The following is a 22,852-nucleotide window of genomic DNA, read 5'->3' as shown; positions in this document are numbered from 1 at the left end:
AGCATCGTGTTTTTCTGGGGTGATATGGGGCTGCCAGGGAATATGGTCTGCATAATGGCTTTTTTACCCCCTGTATTGATAGGCAACAGCAGTGGCAATGTTTTGTTAATTATTTCAACTGACTTATCTCACATGTTCATAGGCTGGTGCACCAGGCTTGGCCCTTTCACACAGAAATGCTGCCCATGGCTTTGGGATGGTTTGGTACAGTTCTGCCCTAAGGTATTGATTCCAGTGAAACTCTCCATTAACGGCCCCCATAACATGTGCCTGTAGCTGTAAACACCTTGGTGTAGATGCATGACCCTTTCATGTCAGCTTTGCAGGAATGCCCTCCAAGCCATGCAGAAGTGAAACAAGCAGCAAGGAGAAAAGGGACGCTGTTCACACATTCAAGCAGTTTCTTAGGAGAAACCATGTTCCCAAATCTTTCCTGGCAGTTCATTTTCTGCTTTATTCCAGGTGGCTCCTGCCTGCCCAATCCCACAGTTGAGCAGCTGTGGGGTGAGCACTGTGGTGAAGAACACCCCCAGCACTTTCATTCAGAGCTCAAAATGTACAGGGATGGATGGGGGTGAAGAACAAAACAAAAAAAGCTGACATGCATTATTTGGGACAAACGGACTTGATTATGGATCCTGAAGGTGCTATAAAACTGACGGATTACAGGTTCAGCATTTCTGGGATTTGAGCTGTCTGGCTTCCACTGTGCTTTCATTGTGTCAGCTCCCCCTCGTTTCCTTGCTTTTTGCTGGAAGCACTGCACTGGAGCAGGAGTGAAGTGAAGCAGGCCCTAACTAGACCCTACAGCTGCCTTTTGTTGCTGCTGTGGAAACAGCTGTAAGGGGTAATATAATCGTTCTTCTGTGGCCGGTCAGCTGCGTATCATAAGCACCTTTCTCAGATTCAGGGGACCCAGAGGCAGCTCCTGTGGTGATGTAAATGCTAATTGGGCTCACAGCAGGCTGTTTTGTGCCCCATTTGACATACTAAGCACTTGTTGTTCTGTCCCATGAGCATAAAGTAGACTGAACAGATATCCTTTGCTACCTTTATTACGATCAGACTCATGTTTCATTCATGTGGAGAGGTCTTTGCACTAGTTCCTGTGAGTGGAAGGAATGGTTTCTACACTTTTTGATATATTTCTCATCTTTTGTGCAGTAAAACTTTTCTGTGTTATCAATGAACTCAGTGCTCACATTTGGGGTGCTGGATTTTTTTCCTTTCCTCTCTTACATATAAGCAAGTTTTGAATGGTTTTTGGGGGTTATTTTTACAAAAATCAAACTCACCTGGACTCACACCATTTATGTTTTTCTGTCTGAGATGATTGATTTAAAAGCAGGTTTAATGCAAAAATATAGAATAAGTCATAGAAGAAATCATAGGAAGAAAAAATTAACAGTTTATCATCACAAGTCACAGACTATAATATAAACAAATAGGGCCCTATTTGAGTTTACTTGTAGTGGGACTGGGGGTTGTTGTTCTTAGAAAAAAACACAGGAGTGTGTAAATACTGATAATAGCTGAGCAGCAGAATTAAGAAAGTGGTCTGGGAACAGCATGCCTGAACTTTAGATGCTGATTTTCATGTGTCCTTAGTCACAACAGTTAGCTTATGTGGACTTCAGTTTTCCTTTATCAACTCAATTCACTACTCTTTTAAAGTACTTTAAAACCCCACCTCTGGCAGGATTGTAGCTAGTCAGAAACTGGATATACTGAGTCTCCAAATATCCTTTGCAAGCTCTTTTGAGATAGTGTTTGTTCTGCTGAGGTGGTAAGTATTTCCCAGGCCAAATACTGTGTTGGATGTAATCAGTTTGTATCAGAACGCTGAACAAGAGATTACAGAAAGTGAGTGTTCATTGGTTTGGCACAGGACAGCACAAAACATGCCAGCTGCAGGTATGGGTACAGGAGGAGTTGCATCAAGGAGATCCATTATTGATCAGACATGGGAGGAGTGGCATTAAGTGTCTGTTCTGAAAAAAAATCAGGGAATAAATGTGAAAAACTAATTCGGAAACAAACCAGCCAAAACCCCCTGGTTGCTACCTGTGTAAGTTTCTGCAGTGGACGTCCTGAGTTACACTTCATTCACTCTGCATTTTCATTTCACAGGTTCAGGTTCAGTGGTCGTATTCTTGGCCTTGCTCTCATCCATCAGTACCTTCTTGATGCTTTCTTCACAAGGCCGTTCTACAAAGCACTGCTAAGGCTGTGAGTATAACCATGCAAGCATGCAGAAACAGCGATCCCACAGCAAGTCCTACAGAGACACAACCCTGCAGGGGGTTGCTTTGAGTGCACTGACCTTCAAGTTCTTTCTGCTGTTGGTTTGTTGGTCTGCGATAGAAAATGAACACATTTTAATCTTTCTTTGTTTTTTCCAAGAATTTGCCATTCATAAATATTGTGTTGTCAAAAATAAATAACTATGACATTTAGAAACACACATCAGAAAGTACTGACACATAATTCTGGAGTTTACTACTGATGAAAAGTTATGAAAATTCAACCAGGTAAAAGACTGAAAAACATCTTTGATGGAATGAAACAAAATAATGTCAAAAGATAGACATAGGTTATAGTAAGCAAAAATACACCATTTGTAAAGCCTAACTGGTGGAGTAGCTTTTCATTCTAAAGCATAACTAGGGTTAAATAAGAATGTTAATGTAGATATAACCAGTGTATGGGGTTTTTTTTATTCTTCTCCTGTCTTTATTTTAGTAAGTATAAACTACCAATAATACATTACCTTCAATTTGAAGTTTATAAGGTTAATTTGGGTTGACAATCAGTCCCTCTTTGACTAATAAACTGAAGTAAGACAAGGTACATAAAATTTTTGCAGCAATAAAAAATGCCATAAATACTAACTCAAGACTGCAATTAAATGCTGAAGAGTGGAATAAAGCTTAGCTGAACCAGTTCATCAATTAAGATGATTCCAAATCAGCAAAGATACCTGTCTTTTTAAGTTCTTTATCATGTTGGTCTTTTTTGGGTTTTTTTAATTATTGTTATTATTGCTGGGGTACAAACACTCATATCTATATTGTACCTGATCTAGTCTGAAAATAGGCTGATAACCTAGGGTTATCCCTGCATCCTTATTGCCCCTGTAGGGAATTGAAAACTAGGCTGCTCATAACATCCACCTGTCCTTTCAGCAGACAAGGATGGCTCCTTATTAGCTGAAATTTAGGCTGACTGGTCTGCCTGGTGTCAGTCCTGTGTGCTCACCTGGCAGATGATAGGTAATGGAAGCACCCAGGCATAACATGGTGGGGCTGAAGGAACACATGTGCTATGAAGTGCAGTGCATCCTGAAGATCCACATAAAATCAAGCCCCAGGGATGTCTTTTGACAGTAAATAAGGCAAGTAGATTTGGCCTTGAGCCCAGCTATGCAAAGCAAACAGTTGCAGAACTGCTTGAACTGTGAAACAGCCTTTGATGTTTAAAAAAATTAAATTAACTTCAGTTTTATATGTTGAATCTTCAGTAAATTTGTTCACATACTTAGTAGGAAATCATCCTGCCAGTAGGTCATATCTTTTTTCTGGTCTCACAATCAGGCCGTGTGATTTAAGTGACTTAGAGTACCTGGATGAAGAGTTCCATCAGAGCTTGCAGTGGATGAAGGATAACAATATCACAGATATCCTGGATCTAACCTTCACAGTGAACGAGGAGGTGTTTGGACAGGTGAGCACAGCTATGCAAAACATCTGAAAAGCAAATTTGAAGCTGACAAAGTTGAGCATGATGAACATCTTTCTGTCAGAATAGATCCTTTAGCCTTGCAAAAACATTTTCTTCTCCCACCTTCTGTTTCTTTCAAGCCACCTGTTCCAAGACATATGTTTATTCTTAGGGTGTATAATATACAATACAGACCCCCTACAGGCCTGTTTAGCCACACACACTGATGAACATGAGGAATTCTCTGGAGTGCAGCTCTTCTCTCCAGGGTGTAGTTCACACAGATGTGGCATTTGGTGAATGCAAGCAATGTGACTTAAAGCTGATGTGACCGAAAGGATGGGTTAGGAGGGATAAAAAACATTTGACAGGTGGTGTAGGACCTGGCAGCCCTCACCATTATTTTGTTTAATATCTTCCTGTTAGATTCTGTGTCTCTCACTTACCTTGCACCTATTTAACAACTTGGTATGTACGTCCATTTATTGTGCTTTCTACAGCTCAGCTCTACCTTAGACAGTTTTCTATAACCTGGCTGATCACTGGTTTAAGGGCAGTCTGGCCTGGAACAAATGTCTTCTGTGGGATTCTTTGGGTTGCACTGAAGCCCTGGTGCTTTTTGCTGCTGCAAACCATGCTGGATTATAACTGTCTTTGGGAAGCCTTGAAGGGAATCAAAACAATATTCAGATCTTGATTAAGATCCAAGGAGAAACTGAAAACTAGAGAAGCTGAAGAACCAAGCTCACCAAGCACTGCAAAAGTTCAGGAGATGGAGATACCTTGTAAGGAGCAGACACACAGTGTCAAAAGGAGCAGAGGAATCAGGCAGAATATACAGAGAAAGGCTTTCACCACATGACAGTAAAGTTTCCTGTAAGGGTTTGCATAAGCCATAAGGGTAGTTCTGTGAGCTGAGGTAGAGTTAGAAAAGTTTCTGAGGGGAGGAATTCCAGCCCTGCTCAGCTATGAGCTTTAAAGTAACAGAAAGCAAGCAAGGCTTCAGGGGGTATATTAAAAACTGAATTTAGCCTACATATAGCAAAAGGTTACAAAGGGTGAGCAGACTTAAGGGTAGATGAAAAGGACAGGGCAGAAGAATTAAAGTAGGAAGCCTCCGTAGGAGCAGTGACACTGTTTTTCCACAGACTCAAGTGCAGGACTTTTTCATGGACTTGGAGCTGAGATCTTGCATGACATTGAATTGACAGTACAGTGGTTTCCCTGGAAGGTATGGCTGAGACTAATACACAAAGGCAGACAGAAACATACAGACGTATTCACAAAGGCAGATGAGACAAGTTTGTATTTAAAAGGGACGACTGCAAAGTTGAGTAAGAACTGAGTTGCCCTGATGCATCTGAAGGTAACATTTGGCCTGCTAATTACTTGTTACACTCTCCTTAAAGGAAAGAGAAAACAGTTACAATGGAGTCTGTTGTGGAAGATAAGAGATGGCTCCAAAGAGAATAGAATAAAAATCACAGTCTGTTGTAGATACTGTGATATGAAAGCAAAACAACACTAAAAGACAGATTTTGATGCTGTTGTCTAGTACTTTATTTCCTATGTATTGGACACTGACCTTGCTAGAACTAATGATGAGGGAAAAGGTTGGTTCTCACTGTGAATTACATCAGAATCCAAGTGCCCTGAGTGAAAGTAAGATATTTATCTTGAAATTTGCTACGTGCTGACAGCAAAATAGCAAAGAAATTACAGTCACATTTTATGCTCACAGATGGATCCTAATTGGAAATTCTTCCATGCCAAGAGTATCTGACCACTTAAATGCCATCTGAGCATTGCTTTGCTTGGTACACGTGCAAGTGCAGATCACAGTAGGAGCTCTGCTAATATTTGGGAAGTTGGGTTTCAAGGGCTGGGTAAGGGAAACAAGAAATGTAATGACTCCTTGAGAAGCTGTATGTATGGTAGATGGTTACAGACAGCCCTTTTGTCCTGCTTCCACAATGACATTATTATGGACCAGTCACTGCTGCTTTCATATTTTCTTTCTTGTCTCAGCTCTGATGTGTGTTGATCTTCTAGGGCTTTCAGGCCAAATCCTCTTTCTTGGTACTTTCTAGAGTAGAATTTACTCCAGGTCAATTCCAGCCTTCTTGAGTACTGGAACCCGGAGCATTCCTGTAACAGCAGTGATACAGCATCCAATCGAGAATTACACATTTTTACTGGGGGGACTGAATGGCAGTTTGAGAATTTCACTTATAAGACAGAGATGTGTCAGTTGCTTGTGACCCAAAGTACTTTCTCATGTGTTTTCCCAGTAGAAATTGTTCTTCCAGGCCTTACTCTGAGCTCTCTTTGTGCATACAGTATGTTGCTGAGCCCTGGCAATTGTTCCCATCAGGTAAAAGGAATGAGCTAGATTGGTTGAAATTGGTTGCTACTTTGAAAGCTGATTCTGAATTGTAGCTCACAGCTGCAGTTAATGCCCTTGAGAACAAAATGGCCAAAATAGGACCACATTGCTATTAATTGATAGCTTCCAGTCATAGATAACTAATAGTGTTTGAATTTATATGGATAATGAGAAGATTAAAACATCAATAGTTTTCTAGGTGTTTATGGGAAATCTTGCTGGAGACTTTGAACATCTGAATTTTATGTTTAGTCATAAAACATAGTCATGTTTAGTGCTAGACAACATCTAATCTTTGGTTTGGCAGACAGACCTTAATACTTCACAGCCTTGACGAATACAGCATGGTAGCTGAGCCAGAGCCTTGCCTTCTGGACAATGCAGCATTGCTTGTATAATGGTGATGCAACGATTTATGTTTGGGATTTTAACCTGAACCAGCTAAGAATTCCTAACTCCTTCCATCCAGCTTTACTTGTTCTTGCTGTTTCTCAACAAAGCTACTGATTAGATGACTCAGTCAATGTTTCTTAATTCATAATATTGCAATAGGTCCGTCAGGTAAGGTGACCTAAATACTGCCTATGCTGTGTGCTATCTGTTGGGCTAATAAATAGATAGTAATGTGAATAATACTAGTGATGAATATGTATTCATACAATTCATTTACTGTCTGTGGTGGACATCATTGTTATAGCAGCAGAAAACTGAAGAGAAGAACAACATCTTCTTCCTTTTAAATCCACTAAATTGAATGTGAAAATAATTTAAGGTCAAATACAATTTTCTGTCACATGGGAGGAGAAATATGTGCTTGCTGGGTAGGAACCAGACTGATTCCTTGAATCACCTCTCAGTCTCTAACCTTAGTAACCCAAGTCAACTAAATAAACTATTAAAATGCAAATAAATGCTGCAGCTCCTGCTTAAAATAAGGAGAAGTTATTTACAGTACAAACTCTTCTCAGCTTTGGATAGTGACTATTTATCTGTGCAAGCGGTCTGCCTACTCCAATACTGTACTTGCCTCTCCATCCTATTGTTTCCTGTACTGTTGCTTGGATGATCTCATGTTTGAAGCACAACATGATGCATACAAGGCTGTTTATCTTATGTTATCCATACACCACTGTTTATTCTGTAGGTGACAGAAAGAGAGTTGAAATCTGGTGGGGCAAATACAGCAGTGACAGAAAAGAACAAAAAGGAGTACATTGAGAGAATGGTTAAATGGCGAGTGGAACGAGGAGTGGTTCAGCAGACAGAGGCCCTGGTCCGTGGCTTCTACGAAGTGAGTAACAAAGTGATGCTTCCACAGTCATCCCTCCTTCATCTGAATGAGAGTAGCACCCTGGTTAAACTGTGCTTCATTGGTACCCCAGAAATCAGCTAAACAGACACAAAGAGCAAGGAATTGGAGTTCTTGGATCTCTACAGATGGATCTCTGTCGAGGATTAAAAGAGAAAGGAAAGAAATGTGTCTTCTGAATATGATAAAGCAGTATTTGTGATCAAGTGTTAAGAACGATACTGCTTCCATTCCCACAGTTAGAGAAGTAGGCATTTGCAAATTTTGCTCTACCATGTTGTGATTTTGGGCTAGGGGTCCCTGACAAAGAAAGATTGTGAAGAACTGTGCACTGCGATGAGAAGCTGAGGAAACACATTGTGTTTCAGGGGATTTGTTCCAGTAGAGTCAGTCTGTGGGTGCAGTCGTCCAAGCTGTTATTTTGATGGAGGTGTTCCTGGATACTGCTCCATTGTTGTCCCTGGATTTTGCAATTTATCTTTGCTGAAGACCTGGATCTGAGAACATCCTTCTGGCAGAGCTGTTACAAGGACTGCATGAAAACCTGTGGTGACCAACCCATGTAGTCACATATTTTTGCTCCTCCCTAATCATACTCAAACATGTGAATGCCAGCATTCAGACTTTGTCAGGATGAAGAACTGGCCACCAGAACCATAAGTTTATAAGACTGCTTCATTTCAGTCTGAACTGTGCTTACAAGTGTTTTTTGTTCCAGGTTGTAGACTCCAGGCTTGTCTCTGTTTTTGATGCCAGAGAACTGGAGCTAGTTATAGCTGGCACTGCAGAAATAGATCTCAATGACTGGCGGAACAACACAGAATATCGTGGAGGTAAACTGCCTGCTCGTGTTTACTATTATCTTGACTGTTTTGGTCTAAAACATGGAAGTCTTGCTCCATCTTTTCCTTCCCTCTTTCCTGAGGGAAATGCCCTATTTTCTCCAGGAAGTTATTGTGAAGAATAACTCCTGAAATAAAAAAAAAGTAGGATCTCAGGTTTGGATCAACAGAAGTTGTGATTATACTACTGAAATTGCTTCTGTTATTTCTATCCAGATTTTATCTGTTCAATCCTTGCAGACTCAGCAGAGTTTTGACTGAAAAGGATTTGCACAATTAGATCTAAAAGTTACAAGTCATCTAAGATGACTGTGACTGAACTCTTGGCCTCACAGAAAGTAGTTCCACAAGTCCTCTTGGCTTCAGCAGGGAGTTGAAATCAGGAGCTGAATTTCACAGTTCTCAATTACATTTCAGCAACATACAGATCTTGCTTAACTGTCCCCTCAGCCTGAATTATATCAAGTTGGATTTTTTTTTTTTTTTTTGTTTCTGTACTGCTTGGTCTGGTTTTGCTTTAAACAATGATTTATCCAGGCTGTCTTGGATGATGGAAAAATGTGAAATCCACAAGTTTTGCACCACAAGTGGAAAGTTCCTGAGGTTCACATATCCTCCCCTGAAATACAAGATTTCAGTCTTTGCTGGTAACTGCCCAATCTTTGGGTTACCTGGAAATTATGCAGCTTACGACAAGCACAGCTGGTCCCCAATGTTATTCTCCTCCTACATTTTTCTATTTAACTTTTGAAACAGATTCAGCCTGGTATATGCTGGCTCTCACTGGCACAAACCAAGGCTCAGAGCCCTCAGGTGGGAAATTTGCCAGGGAAGGACTTGTGCTTGCAAACTCCTCTCCATATGTCGAACACTATTGCAATCCAAAAGAGAATTTACTTGGGAACCAGAAATTGTTAGGTTGTTAAGACTCACACTGTGTGGCATATTGCTGTTGGTCTTTAATATCTCATGCATGTAACCCCAGATCTTGCCAAGAGATTTGTGAGAATCTCAAGCAGATATTTGAGTTTCAAGGTCTGAAATGAGTTAGTGATATTATAGCATCCACAGCCAGGACAAAATGGGAGCTGGGACCTACTGCCCATGAAGCACAGATATATTGTTAGGCCAGAATCTTTCCAGTAGGAGATCTGCTGCCTCGTGCTAATGGGAACATTTTTCAGTGTTGCTCTTCCCAGTTAGGAGAGAGTGATTTTTATTTGTTTTACTTGGTGTAGGCTACCACGATGGGCACATAGTGATCCGGTGGTTCTGGGCGGCCGTGGAGAGGTTTAACAACGAGCAGCGGCTGCGATTGCTGCAGTTTGTCACGGGAACGTCGAGCGTGCCCTACGAGGGCTTCGCCGCTCTGCGCGGGAGCAACGGCCTGCGGCGCTTCTGCATAGAGAAATGGGGCAAAATAACCTCCCTCCCAAGGTATGTCCCAGCCAGGGCTTTGCACCAGAACTGCTGCTAGAAACATGGGCCTGCTACTTCATTGCATCTCTCTGTCCATTAGTGAGTACAGTAAGGACACCTAAAAAAAAAAACACAACAAAGAAACAATTTTCAGGGGTTTTTTCTGCAATTATAATCAGAGAAAAGTCTTTTCTTTTGCTGCCTTTTTAATTTGCAGGCTTAATTAAAACTACTTGGAATCTTTGGAAATGGTTAAGATTAAGATTTCCATAGGTTCAAACCTAATTCTTTAATTTTGATTCTGGAACAGATTCACATCAACAGTTCATCAACTTATTCTGTTCCCTTTACTTCCAAAGTGCTAGTGAAAATACTTGTGAATTTACAGAGATATGAAAGCCAAATTCTGTCTCTAAGTTTTGGCTGGAGACCTGAGTGTAATCCCTTCATTTAGTCTGATGGTTCCACTGTTTTGTAATGAAGAAGCTTAGTGACGGAACTTCAGACCATGTGGTGATGATATCCAATTTGTTGTATCTAGTTCAGTCAGCCAGCTAGGAGCAAATGAGCTATAATGTCATACAGAATCAACAGAATTGGCAGTGATTCCCGAAGAAGGGGTCATCTTCCTTTTCAGGACAAAGGGGCAGGGACACAAAGGGGTGTACTTGCCTCAGGCCACCCAAGAGAGCCATGGCTCTGCCAGTGATGGTTTCAGCTTTGAGTTCTGCTTTACCACTTTATGGGTGACCAACACTCACTCTTCCTTACTGAAGCGAGTCACCTTTTCTTGAATGTCCTGACAGTTGCCTGAGGCTCTGCCCCATTGGGATTACAGAGCATCTCAGTGCTTCTGAGCATCTCAGTGCATTCCTAAGGATGCTTTCTTCCTGCTCTTATAATTTGCTTTCATCTACACTCCAAAGGAGGCCACTTCTATGGCACAGACCAAAAATTTCATCTCATAGACCTCGCAAATATAGTCAGACAATCAATTAACAAAGGGTCTGGTCCAGTTTTCTCATTACTTGCTCTCCGTGTTGTTTACCCAGAAGCATACCATAAGGCATGGACTTGAGCAAACATCTGGAGCCCTCTGGAGAGGCAAAGTCCAAATCTGGTCACCCTCTCAGTTCAAGCCTGCTCAAGCCCATGTTTATACAGTGGGAGATGCAGAAACTGGAGCCAAGGCACTATATCAGGAGGCATTCAGAGCTGGCATCTCGTGTGGACTCCCTCTAAAGTCAGAAAATGGGAGTAAGGGTTTTAAAGGAACAGTTCATCTCACTTGAACACAGACTTTTGAAATAGCTCATCTGAGTCACAGCTAGTACATTTGGTTTGGGTCCATAAGGACTCTACAGAGATTATATGGAGAGTTAGAGCCTACATGAAGCTAGATGTGGCCACTGAGGTTTAAAACCAGATAAAAACATGTAAGGTCAGTGAGATGATTTACATCCTCTGAGCTTCATCCAGCAATGTGGTGAGAAAGCCTGAGAGCAACAGTTTGCTATTTGTAGTCCAGATCCTCCTTTTGCAGTGTATATATATATAGAGTTAGGTTCTATGTAAGGGTTTCAGAGGTTATCAAGGACATTCCTGCCTGCAGACAGTCAGCAAACAGCAGTCAGATTCTGCAGTATTTCTGCAGAGCTCTCTTTGCACTCCTTCCGGGGTGCAAAGGGGTGAGAGGGGAGGGTGGACCTTGGTGCATGCACAGAGAATGCCCTGGTCTGACCCATCAAGTTCTGAAAAGGTAATTGGCCCCTTTCTGCTCTGTTTAACTTTCTTTGTGAACCTAGGCATTACTTCTGACTCAGATTCAGTTAGCCTCGAGATTTTATGTTTGTCTGCTGATCTGTGAATGAGCTCTCCCTGAAAGAGGCCTCCTTTCCAGGTGAAAGTTGGTAGCACTTGTTAGAAGTCTTAGAGCTCTGCATTCATTTTAGCCAGGGGAAAAAGAAACAAAACTTGCTCATGGGGAATAAACACAGCTTGATCACCATGAATTATTGCCTGCATTTTTATAAAATTATGGGGTGCTGCCAAGTATACACAGTGCTAAGAAATGCATAAAACACACAGGCTAAACCTGGAGGTTTCCTAAATCCTTAGTTAAGCAACTAAATTAGTATTATTTAAAACTTGTTTTTAAATACCTGATTATGGTTTGCCCAGATTTATTTAGATTTATTTACATACTTATAGGCTAAAAAAAAGTCGTGTCATATCCTGTCATCCTTTTAGCCCTGTGACATGAGTGGAATTAACTTTACAATAAACCATGACAAATTCCCTTTCCACTTTAACTGCTGTATAAAATATTGAGAACTTTTAGCTCTATCAGGGGAGTCCATGACTCTTTCTCTGTTCCCTTACTTCTGCTCCAAATGGCTAAAGTAGTTAGCTAAATATTCCTTACATCCTGTCCATACACTTAGGCAATGGACCACACAACTACCATTTGCTTAAAGTGAGCAGAGATATGCTAACACCTAAACTAGATAGGTTAATACTGTTTGGACTTGTTTAAACTAGGTAGATTAATACTGTTGCAACAGCTAAGTGGCAAGCCCAGAAAAAAAAGGCATGGTGTAAATTTCTAAAATAAAACATTTTTTAAAGCATAATCGTAACACATGACACACAGAGTGCTTCTTGAAAGCACTGAGGGTAAGCAAGACTTTTTCAGAAAGGTTGAACATTAAGTAACTTCATTCTAAATTGGTGGATTTGTTCATTAATACCGGTTCCCTGCATGAACAGGGTAATTGTAGTGTACTGTGTTCATCTAAGATAACAAAGAGTAAGATTACACCAGTATTTTATTTCTGGAAGCATGCACATGTGCCAGACACTTTATTCCTATCTATATTTACTTATGAGATCACATGCATTAGAAAGCTGGGGCACCATGCAGCTCAGAGATGTTGCCCTAATCCCAGATCTCCAGGCAATGACCCTAAAGCAGGTTCCAAAGAGATTGCCAGCTTTGTAGATCTGTCAGTGTAAATCTGCATCGTGGTTTCTTTCAAACTGGTGTAACTTGTCATATAAAATAGTGGGTACAATCACTTGTTCATCAAAGCTGAGTTTTACTCTTCTTATATAATATTCAAAGCTTTGCCTCAAAATGAAGGCATTGCACATTTAACTGGTTGCCTGAGTAGAGATGGCTGGAGAATTCTTGCAGCTAAAGCCTCTTCTGAAGCAGAAATCCTCTTCATCTCTTCTGGGTCATGTAGGTTTGTAAATGGAATCAGTTTTAGTAGTAGTTCTGCAAGAATGCATTCTTGTTCCCCACCAAACATTAATGAAAAGCCACTAGTTTTCTAGCTGGAATAGCATAGCTTCATTTGGTACCATGGAAGCAGAATTCCTGGCCCAAGACAGACGTGTGCTAAGAACTAGTAGTGCTTCCTACTGTAGCTGTCAGAGGCAACAGTTCAGTCCTTTTAAATCCTCATTTGGCAAAGGTGTTCCGTGCCTACAAATGCCACGGTCTACCTTGTGGTTGCACTCCTCAGCTGGCAAAAACTCCTGCCAGCTCCAAGATTATGTCTGTTTGAGTATCAAGTAAGTAAGGACCTCAGTATGTATCCAAGAGATTCAAATAATCACATTTGACTCAATGAGGTCACTTTTCCTGACAGTGCTGAACTGCAGCTACCCTTTCATCAGAAGAGATTTTCATTCAGCAGTGTAATGTGTGTTACATATGATAGATGTTACCAGTGCTAGTAAATATCTGACTTTTTGTAAGAGAATTTTGTTCCTCTCTATTGGATGATCAAGTATTTAATCACCACGGAATCCCATATAATAATTTTTGAAAATGTTGTGTATAACTACAACAAACTTTATTCTCATTATTTCCTTCTTTCCCAATGGACTCAGTGCATGGGCTTTGCTGTCTTTTACCTTTACTTATGTCCCACCCATCTTCTCTTTCCTCTTTTTTCAAAAACAATAGCAGTATCAGCTACAAATCTCCATTCATCTATTAAATACTGATTGCTTCTTACAGGCAAAAGGAACAAAAGCTGCTACTTGTGGGTTCTCAGATTGAGGGGTTTGTGGGTTCATTTAACAAAAGCAAGGTGAAAAGGAGAACTGCCCAGTTTCTGCCTGACAGGCATGATTATGTTAGAATGTAAGCCTTACTTCAGAAGATAGTTTCAAGCTGTAATTAAGATAGGAGGGGGTTCTGTGCCCACTGTTACTGGCTTTGGACTCATCTTTATGGGGAATAAAGGAAGTGACAAAGAAAAGAAGAATGCAAAAATCTTAAAAGCTTATACTCATAATTTTCAGAAAGAATTCTTAGAAGAAAAGTAATAGCATAGCACTATGAACAATGTGCAAGATTAAAGGTTCAAGCCCACCAAAACTATATTAAGCAATAAAGACAGACTGCCAGGAAGAATGAAATTTTAAGTGGTCCATTTACTGCTTAACTTACTGGAGGATGAGGGCATATGAGGGTTAGAGTTGGTTTACATTACTTTATCTTGCATTTTCTTCTGGAGAAGCCAGAAACCTTCCCATAAAAGCTCTTACCAATTTAATTCTTACTCCAGGCCTCACATTCCCAGAATACCCTCTCAAATGCCAGCAGGCTTGTGTGGTAGGAGGCTTAAATCAAGGGAATAAATATTTTCTCTTTCCTGTGACTGCTTCTTGCACTACTGATATAATGTTTTCACCCCAATATGTGTGGCAAGTGTTCCCTGGATTATGCTTACTGTAGTCACTCTCACTGGGATCAGCAGTAGAAGACCAACAGAATCCAGGAGGAATTTACCACTTTAGAGGATGGAATCTGATTAGACAACAGAGGGTATTATGGAAAGTATCACTGACTCTTAATTGCCCTGTGTACTGCAATATCACACATTATATGATGAAAACCAGACAGTTTTGCACATAATTATCTTTATGTAAGATTGAATGGGCTTCAGAGGCATCACTGAAGTTGCATAGATCCATATTTGCTTCACAAACTAGAATATGAACTGAGGTTTTGCCCTTAGCAATGTATTATGGTTTGCACCGTAAGTAGGTAGAAGTGTAGAAACCTTACCTAGATAGAGCCCCTGAAATGTCGTTTTCATTTCAAATTTGATGACCTTTCTTTGAAGTGCAAGGATTTTTTTTCTGTGAAGTTGTTGAGCTGGGTAACACAAGAGAGTTGCTTAGCAAAATGTTACAGTGTTTCTACACACATCGACATTTTTTCCTTTCTTTGCTCCCCACAATAAATTTCTTGAAACCTTCTATAGAAGAGCCCACATCTATAAACCTCATAATAAGAAAAGGAATTGATCTTTTTTCTGAGTTTGACTAGGTCAAGGATGATTAAAAGTCAGCAGCATTGCAAAGTTGTTTCATAACTAGTGTGAAATCAGATGGATAATGATCAGTCAAGATAAATGTCTGCAAGAAAGTAAACACCAGAGTCAGTGGCTGTGGATACGCCTGTACCACACAATAGGATGCGCAGCAGCAGTGTCTGAGATGCTGTTGTCTCAGACAGTTAAATGTGTCATGGTTGAGTACCATACAGAGGTCTGGTTCTGCAAAACTACATTAGAAGAACTCACACCTGAGCCACCATGGCTGTGCTGCTTCCAATTCTGGAGCCCAGCAGCTTTGCTCCTCAAGACTGGCTGTCTCTGCTTGGGGTTGTCTTGCCTGTGATAAACACCCTCTGAATGGACTACAGGAATCCTTCTGTTAATTAACTCTTAGTGGTTGATACATATTGCCAATGGATTGTAGAAACTATTTATGTTGCCAAAGATTGTTGAGATGAACAATAAATGGTGCAGGGCTACTCATGGGTAATACACATGAGCTGCCATGTTTAATTTCAAGAGATTAATTAAATAATGGCTTTATTAATGTTCCTTTTTCACTAACTCAAGCATTCCCTGCTCATTTCCTCAAATTCTGTGTTTATTGTATTCTCTTCTGAGACTAACCAGCTAACAAATCTTCATTCAGAAGGGGAAAAGGATGGCAAAATCACTCCTAATTGAAATTCTGTAAAGCAGTGAAGACTACATGCCTCTGGCTATTTCGGTTGCCTGATTGTTTTTAATGATTCACCACTGGTGCTTGATAAAACTCTCCCTCTGAATCTACAAGTCTCAGGCCAACCCATTTACTAGCATTACGTCTTTCCCACTTTGTGGGTGGCCTAAGAGATGACTAGCATGGCTTCATGTAATTTTCTCCAAGATAGCTCTGCTGCTCCAGTGTAAGCGAAATAGCATTGAGTTACAGTTTGAGATAGAAGATAGAAGAGATAGAGGTTAAACAACTCCATGGCTTCTAAAAGTGCTACGGGCTGGAAGCTCAGACATTGTTAGCCACTGAGGCTACATTTACTTCTGTAAAGTTTTGACAATTCACATTTATCCCATTGAGCAAGAGAAATATTGCTATCATCATGTAAAACTATAGGCTGACTGAAAAAAAAACTGAAACAATTTTACTGAGAATGTGCCCCTTCCACATCTATTTGTTGAATGAGCCGTGCAGTTTCTCAGTCAGTTGAAATGGCTGAACTGTTGGGGCAGAGACTGTTTCTTTACTCCACATTTATATAGCACCCCCCACAGTGAAGTGCTGTCTGCCTCTGGGTCTAACTGCTACTGCCAGAAAAGCTGCAACAAGGTGAAGGCACGCATAGCTTCTTTCAAAGGTGCTGCCAATGTAAATATAATGGCAGGTAAATATAATGGTAAAACTGGGAAAAGAGATGGTCATCGAGTTTTCAGCTTGCTATGCACAGAGTATTTTGCTTTTGTCTTGGGTACTACAAATAAATAACACTTAAAGGCCAGACTTGCAGCAGATGGCCAACAGCTGACTTGCAGGAATATTTTCAGCAGCCCTCCTTCCTCAGTTAGCAGATCTCTGAATGGTCTTTTAGCAGTCAGGCCTGCCTCACTGCAAACATATGCTGAGCTCATTCTGTCACTTTAGTCCATCGCATTGTGTTTGTCCACTGGTGCAAAACTTATTGGCAGCTCACGTTGGATATACAGATGAGTGCCATTTTTTAAAAAAATCTTGAAGCAACCAAAATTATAATAGTGAACTTCTCTATCAGGCCGTAAACCCCAACTCCTTGGTGACCGCCAGCATTCTTCTCCATCAAGATCCGTACAAGATCCCTGCAAAATCTGAAGCAGGGATATCAGATGTTATGTTGATACTTAGCTTGTGTCTTCTATATAAAGTATTCATGTGTGTGTGCACATGCATTTCAATACCTCATATTTTGGTGGATTTCAAAAGTTTTACTTTGAGTGAACTTGAATGTCATGAGTCTTAGTAAAAATTTGTTTTCTCAATTCTTATTTTCTCAAGTTTTTAGATTAATCTTAACATGCAGCTTATTTTCCTTTTGCAGGGCACACACATGTTTCAACCGTTTGGATCTTCCACCTTACCCCTCATATTCTATGCTGTATGAAAAGCTGTTGACAGCTGTTGAAGAAACTAGCACCTTTGGACTTGAATGAGGGGGTTCAGGCACTTCTGGTGTTTTTATGGCTGATGATGTCACCTTTCCTGTCCACCATTTGATCTCGGTTTCCCATGTTTTTATTTTTGAAAACAAAACAAAAATCAAGATTAACAAAAGCTGTGCATGAAGAACTGCCACCCTCTACAGTCTAACCTTCATGCTTTCATCCTCTGTTTCCAATGGACTGCTAGTCTGTATGCAATAGAAAAACAACTGTCTCAAGGTTTCTGTATATCTCTACATACCTCCATTAATAACAATGAAAATACAAATGCAAGTTACACTACACTTGACCAAATGTTAATAAATGTTTACTTCCACCTACGTTGATTAAAAAATAAAAAAAAACCTCATCAAACATTCCAAGCTTTTATATACACATATCTTCGAAATCAATTCATAGCCCATCTTACTTCTTAATCATTGAATCCAGTACTAGGAGCTGGTCAAATATATCATCATCCATCCCTATTTTCCCTGTATTTATTGTCCATCTGAAAGACACCTATGAGCAAAACTGAATTTTTTATATATGAACTCGTGATCCACATCAGTTGCATCAGCTGGAACTGGCCCAGATACATGGTGCAGATAAGACCTTCAAAAACAACCTGTAATGCAATGCAAAGCATAACGGCAATTGTTATGATTGTTGCTTGCCAGTACTGGAGAGAACTTGCACTTCAGAGCTATTGGGAGGGGCATCTCCATTGTAATGTTTACCACACAAGAAGCACAAGGTTGTGCACACTCAAGAAGGATGTTTTATTATGTAGCATAAAGGACAAGGCTCCCTTACCTTAGCATTGTGTAAGACAAGGAAAAGGGGAAGTAAGAAGAATGTTCTACTCCTATGAATGCCCTTGGATTCTGTTTACCAGATCTTTGTTTTCTGATGTTTAAAATGTTCCTTTCCAAATGACAGGTCTAGACAATCCCATCCCCTGTGTCAGAAGCCATTTATTTTCTGTTAGGTTGGGCTAATCTATGGTTGTTGGGAGCATTTTTCAGTTTTGTTGCTTCTCTTTTCTTGTTCAGTGGAATAGTCCATATCCTCAAGAGTGGTTGGTTGTAGACAGAATGTTTTCATCTGGAGTCTGTCAAATGAGAAGCTGCAGTGAATGAGGGTATTTGTGAGGTATGAAGGGAACTGTAACTCTCTGGGGGGTCAAGATTTTTGTGCACATCCTGTTGGAGGAAGCCCAAAGGCCCTCTGGTCATACTGGGTACCACTAAACTAAAGATCTTGCTCTTGTTACTGCAGACATAACCCTCTTCAGTTTGGTGTACTTTCCAACTCTATCCAGGGGGGAGAAAGGAAAACAACAGTAGGCTGTGTTTGGATGGATTTTGCTGAGGCTATTGCAGTCATCCTCGCTGTTCTGATTACATTCTAGTTATTAATCTTTTCTGCCCTTGTTTTCCAAGACTAATCTCAGATTGAAAGTGTTTGTCTTAACTGGGAAACAGAAATACAAAGTATCTTCTGACACTAAATATGTTAAAGGATGCAAGAAATGCAAAGTGAGAGATTTGTGAAGGTAAGTGAGAAGGTAGCATAGTAGTGTCTAGCAGCTTGCATGAAGTATGACACCCCCTTGGGGGCTTGTTGCTGGTAGTTTTGTGTTTGTTATGCTTTAGATCACTGTAAAATCAGGAAACCAGTTCAAGATCTAACACCTCTAATTCATCTTAAATTTTCTCTCCAGAGAAAAAAATTGGACTCTGCTTTCTTACATTTTTTATGGTGGTTGTGCAGAACCTCATCACACTTGAAAAACTGCATTCTGAGAGTTTTCGATTTTTCTCCTGCTTTTATTCTTAGGTCAGTAGGTATTTGAAAGGTGATGGACCCAAAAATATATTTCTAAACAAAGAATTTTTTTTTTTTTTTTTTTGTTAATGGTACATAAAAAATTTGAAATACTTAAATTGCCGCATTCATTCAATTTCTGTGGAACTTTGGCCACTTATGCTAAATTACTGTATGGCTTTTGTTGAGGATCTATGTTTTAGCTTGTTGTTGTTATATTGCAGTTGCAAACAGAGGCTGCAGCTTCATTGTACCACACACCAAAAATGATGTTTAGTGTTTCCATAAATGAGCTGTTACCAGCCCACTGCACAGGAGAGATGGAAAAATTAATGTTTTTCTCAGCGCGTCTGTCATATGCACAGGAATTTCATCAGAACAAGCCACACCAGGAGACACTGAACATGAAACCTTCCAATATGTGTAATTCCTGCCTCTTCACCTCTGCATCCCCAAATCCAGTGATTCTTGTATGGTTCCTGATTTATTCCTGGTGATGTTATAAAGTTACCTGTACTATGTCAAATGTTGGATGTCTTCCAACATTAGAAGAGAGAGAAGCACCCAACTGGTTTGTTCATGTTTGGCCAAGGAGAGTCAAAAGCTGTCTCATTAACATATCAAAAAGTGGGGAAAAAAACCCCAATCTTTACAATGATGTATAGTCAATTTTTTTAAGTGTTTTAAAACTATATTTTATTACAAAAAAAAGTGAAACTATTTTTTGTAGCATAGTAAAAGATGTTTGTATTTCAGAGACAGCATCAAAATCCACTAAAGGAAACAGTGAAGGCTTTCTCCTGAAATTCTTCTTCACAACATTTTCTGGCACTCGTCACACACTAAACTAGATTACGTTTGGCAGATGCCATCTTGAGCACCTTGTGTGTTGCTCCCCTAGGAAACACAGAGCATAGCCAGCAACTTCCCATAAAAATTTTGATCCAAGTTGTCTTTCAAGCACACAGCCTAATGTTTTTCAAAATCTGCTTTCTAAGTTCACACAGTCCTGCAGATTCCTGTGCAAGTTTTTTGGATCTAAGGCTAGGAATAGAGATGGTTGACTATTTTCATAAAACAATGAGTAAGAAAATGCCATATGTGGTTTTTCTTGCATTCTGCCATTCCAGCCCTTTCCCTCTCTCTTCCCAAATGCCCTACCCAAATAGGTTTTCAAACTGTGACATCATCTTTCTGGTACCCAAACACTTCACAGTGTTTCTCCATTCCTTGTCTCATGCCATGGGCAATCTAGTCCCAACCTGGAGTGAAGGGGAAGCCATGCATCTGAAGTGGTATTGCAGTGTCAGAGGTGAGGCAGTGAGTGGTGCTAACAGGAGAGAGGGAGGAACCTACCTCCCTGTTACTGAACCAGCCCATTTAATGCAATTAATTGACTTTGCTTTTGTTGCTGTGCATAAGCAAGACATACCCTTCCTTGTTCATCTGTTGATTCAAGTGCTGTTACTCCCCAGGTCTGCATTCTCATTTGTAAAACTGACTGTTGATTACAGAAATTCTGGTTTCATTGTTTTCCACAGGAAAGACAAGAAGATATTCCTAGGACAGATTTACAATGAAATAATCTTTTCAGCTCTTTCACTTCTGTTCTCTTTAAACCTGGTGGTGGCTAGATATTGTGGTGGCTAGATTATGATACAATATCAACATCAATAGATTTTTCAAATGCAAGTGAAACATGGAAGAAGCAATCTGACAGCTTTCATGAATTCTGGTTTTCAGTCAGTGCAATGAATGCTGGCAACAGTTTCAGAGGGTCCATATGTTTCTCAAAATGTTTGTCATGATGGTATTAATGGTAGAGGGATGGAAGGGATAATTTTGTTTTTAAAATCCTGTTAGCATTCATCTGGAGATGAGAATGGAAATAGGTATTTTAAATCATCAGTAGATCTTCCACCTTGAAGTAGTCTTACTGACTGTTCAACTGCATCAGCTATGCAGGATTTGATCCGGTACAAACATCTATATCTCAGTGTTAACAGTGTCAGGTTTAAACCTTACAAATGCTGTCATTTCAGTCTGCAGTAAGTTACTCAATTGTTCAGTTTCAGTTTGTGTATATGCAAAACTTGACTTTTATGTTCCAGAGAGGTCCATGGCTATCACAAAGCAAGAAGTGAGTGGTCCAAACTACATCTAACATCTAATGGAAAAATCATGAGTTTTGTACAGGTCTGACACAGGGGACTTTTTACACCCGGTTTGCTTAAGTGCCCATGAACTTTTGAATGAACTGTAGCTGAGGTTTGAGTTTGTAGTCTAGTCTGAAAGATGGCCTGTGGGGAGGGGAGTGTTTGTTGGGATTGTATTTTGTTGTTCTAGTTTCACTGTAACAAATAGTTGACATACCTCTAGTTGGAAACAATAGGATACTGAATTTGACATGAAAATCAAAACTGAAATAAGCTAAAATATAAACGCACAGGGGACGGGTTAAACTCGTCCTTCACTATTAATCCTTTGACAGTCTATGGAATTTCAGAATGACAAATTTGACTGGAGATCTGTTTAATTTCTGTTGAAATTACATTTGCCCTTTCTCCATATTAATATTAATAGGGCTTCCCAGTCAAGATTAAACACTTTCAGTCAAATGCAGACCAACAGATCTTTCTACAACAATTGCGGTGCTTTTTTATTATTCTTGCTGTACCTCAGTGTTCATTATGAAAAGATAAAACTACTGCAATATACTAAATCTGGGATAGGTTTTCCAGTTATCACAAGGTCCAAAGGATTGGATTGTTACTTTCTCACTTGTGAGTCATATAGTTCTTTTGTTCCAGTAGAAAAACAGATGCCTGTAGGTAGTAGATACTAGGTATAGTAAATATTGTACCATTAGCCAAATTCCCTGCAGCTTCCGATTTATCTAACGGAAATGTCTGTTACAGTTTTTGTTGAAGACTACATAAAGTCAGTGGCAGGAAAGGTCCTCATTATTGGACTGATTTTGCTTTTATTGACGGAAAAATGTCACATGATACTCAGGCTGTGCTTTCTATTCAACCATATCACTATGGAGGAATGTCAATAAAATCACTTTGTTATGGCATTGTGTGGACTGTCTATTACAAATAAACTATTTCATAGAGGATGTATGTAAGAGTGGGTGGAAACTGGCATTGTCAAAGCCCACTAAGTTCAGAAATTGCAGTTCCAGGATCATGTCCTTTCCCACTATTGCGTTCAGCTCCTTCCACTGCTTTCATTCAGATTTTTGGGGCACATGTCTAAAATTTGAGGTTCTCCATATAGGTTTGCCTGACCAGAGCCCCCATGCTCTCCTGCCTTGAGAGCATGGGAGCTTATTCCTCACTATAGGAAATGTCTGGTCAAACAGAGGGACAAAAGCAGTGCTACTTACACATACCTTGCTTCTAGGTGTAATTACTGCATTATAGGGATGAAATGCAACTGCAAGAATGATTTCTTAATAGCATATGCTGGGTCTGCACTGTGTTGACAGCAAATACATAGTGAGATGCTCCAGCATCTCAGTATGTCACACCCATTTCTCTCCTGCTCGTCACTGTAATATCTTTGGCGTGTTTCATTAACACATTCCAGGATAGATTAACACGCCTCAGATACACCGTCAGCAGACACCTTCCTGACCAGACCTGTTTTCTTACATAAATGGCACACATGAGGGGTTGTGGTAAAATAGGAAGGATGGGAAAGCTTAAATATGAGGCATTGTTTCTATAAGGAAAAATATAAATCCATGGAAGATACTCCAACAGAAGTGGTGAGCATATCTTGCACAAGACAAATCAGTAAAAAATGAGAAACT

The 22,852-nt window shown here is 40.0% G+C and overlaps 1 protein-coding gene across 4 annotated transcripts in view; it reads left to right on the top strand.

Annotated features, from left to right (window-relative positions):
• The window catches only part of HECW1 (HECT, C2 and WW domain containing E3 ubiquitin protein ligase 1), a 266,543-nt gene extending 244,432 nt beyond the window's left edge, over positions 1-22,111 (top strand). For all 4 annotated transcript variants that reach the window (XM_079302438.1, XM_079302440.1, XM_079302441.1 and 1 more), the window contains exons 23-28: positions 2,131-2,229; positions 3,594-3,723; positions 7,251-7,397; positions 8,134-8,248; positions 9,496-9,694; positions 17,103-22,111. In XM_079302438.1, the coding sequence (XP_079158564.1) occupies positions 2,131-2,229; positions 3,594-3,723; positions 7,251-7,397; positions 8,134-8,248; positions 9,496-9,694; positions 17,103-17,214 (802 nt within the window). In that variant the 3' untranslated portion in view covers positions 17,215-22,111. The remainder of the gene's footprint in view (positions 1-2,130; positions 2,230-3,593; positions 3,724-7,250; positions 7,398-8,133; positions 8,249-9,495; positions 9,695-17,102) is intronic.
• The last annotated feature ends 741 nt before the right edge of the window (positions 22,112-22,852 follow it).

This window comes from Erithacus rubecula (assembly GCF_903797595.1).
Source record: "Erithacus rubecula genome assembly, chromosome: 3".
NCBI classification, from domain to species: Eukaryota; Metazoa; Chordata; class Aves; order Passeriformes; family Muscicapidae; genus Erithacus; species Erithacus rubecula.
The sequence above is the reverse complement of the archived record's forward strand: the minus strand, read 5'-3'. Positions and strand labels throughout refer to the sequence as shown.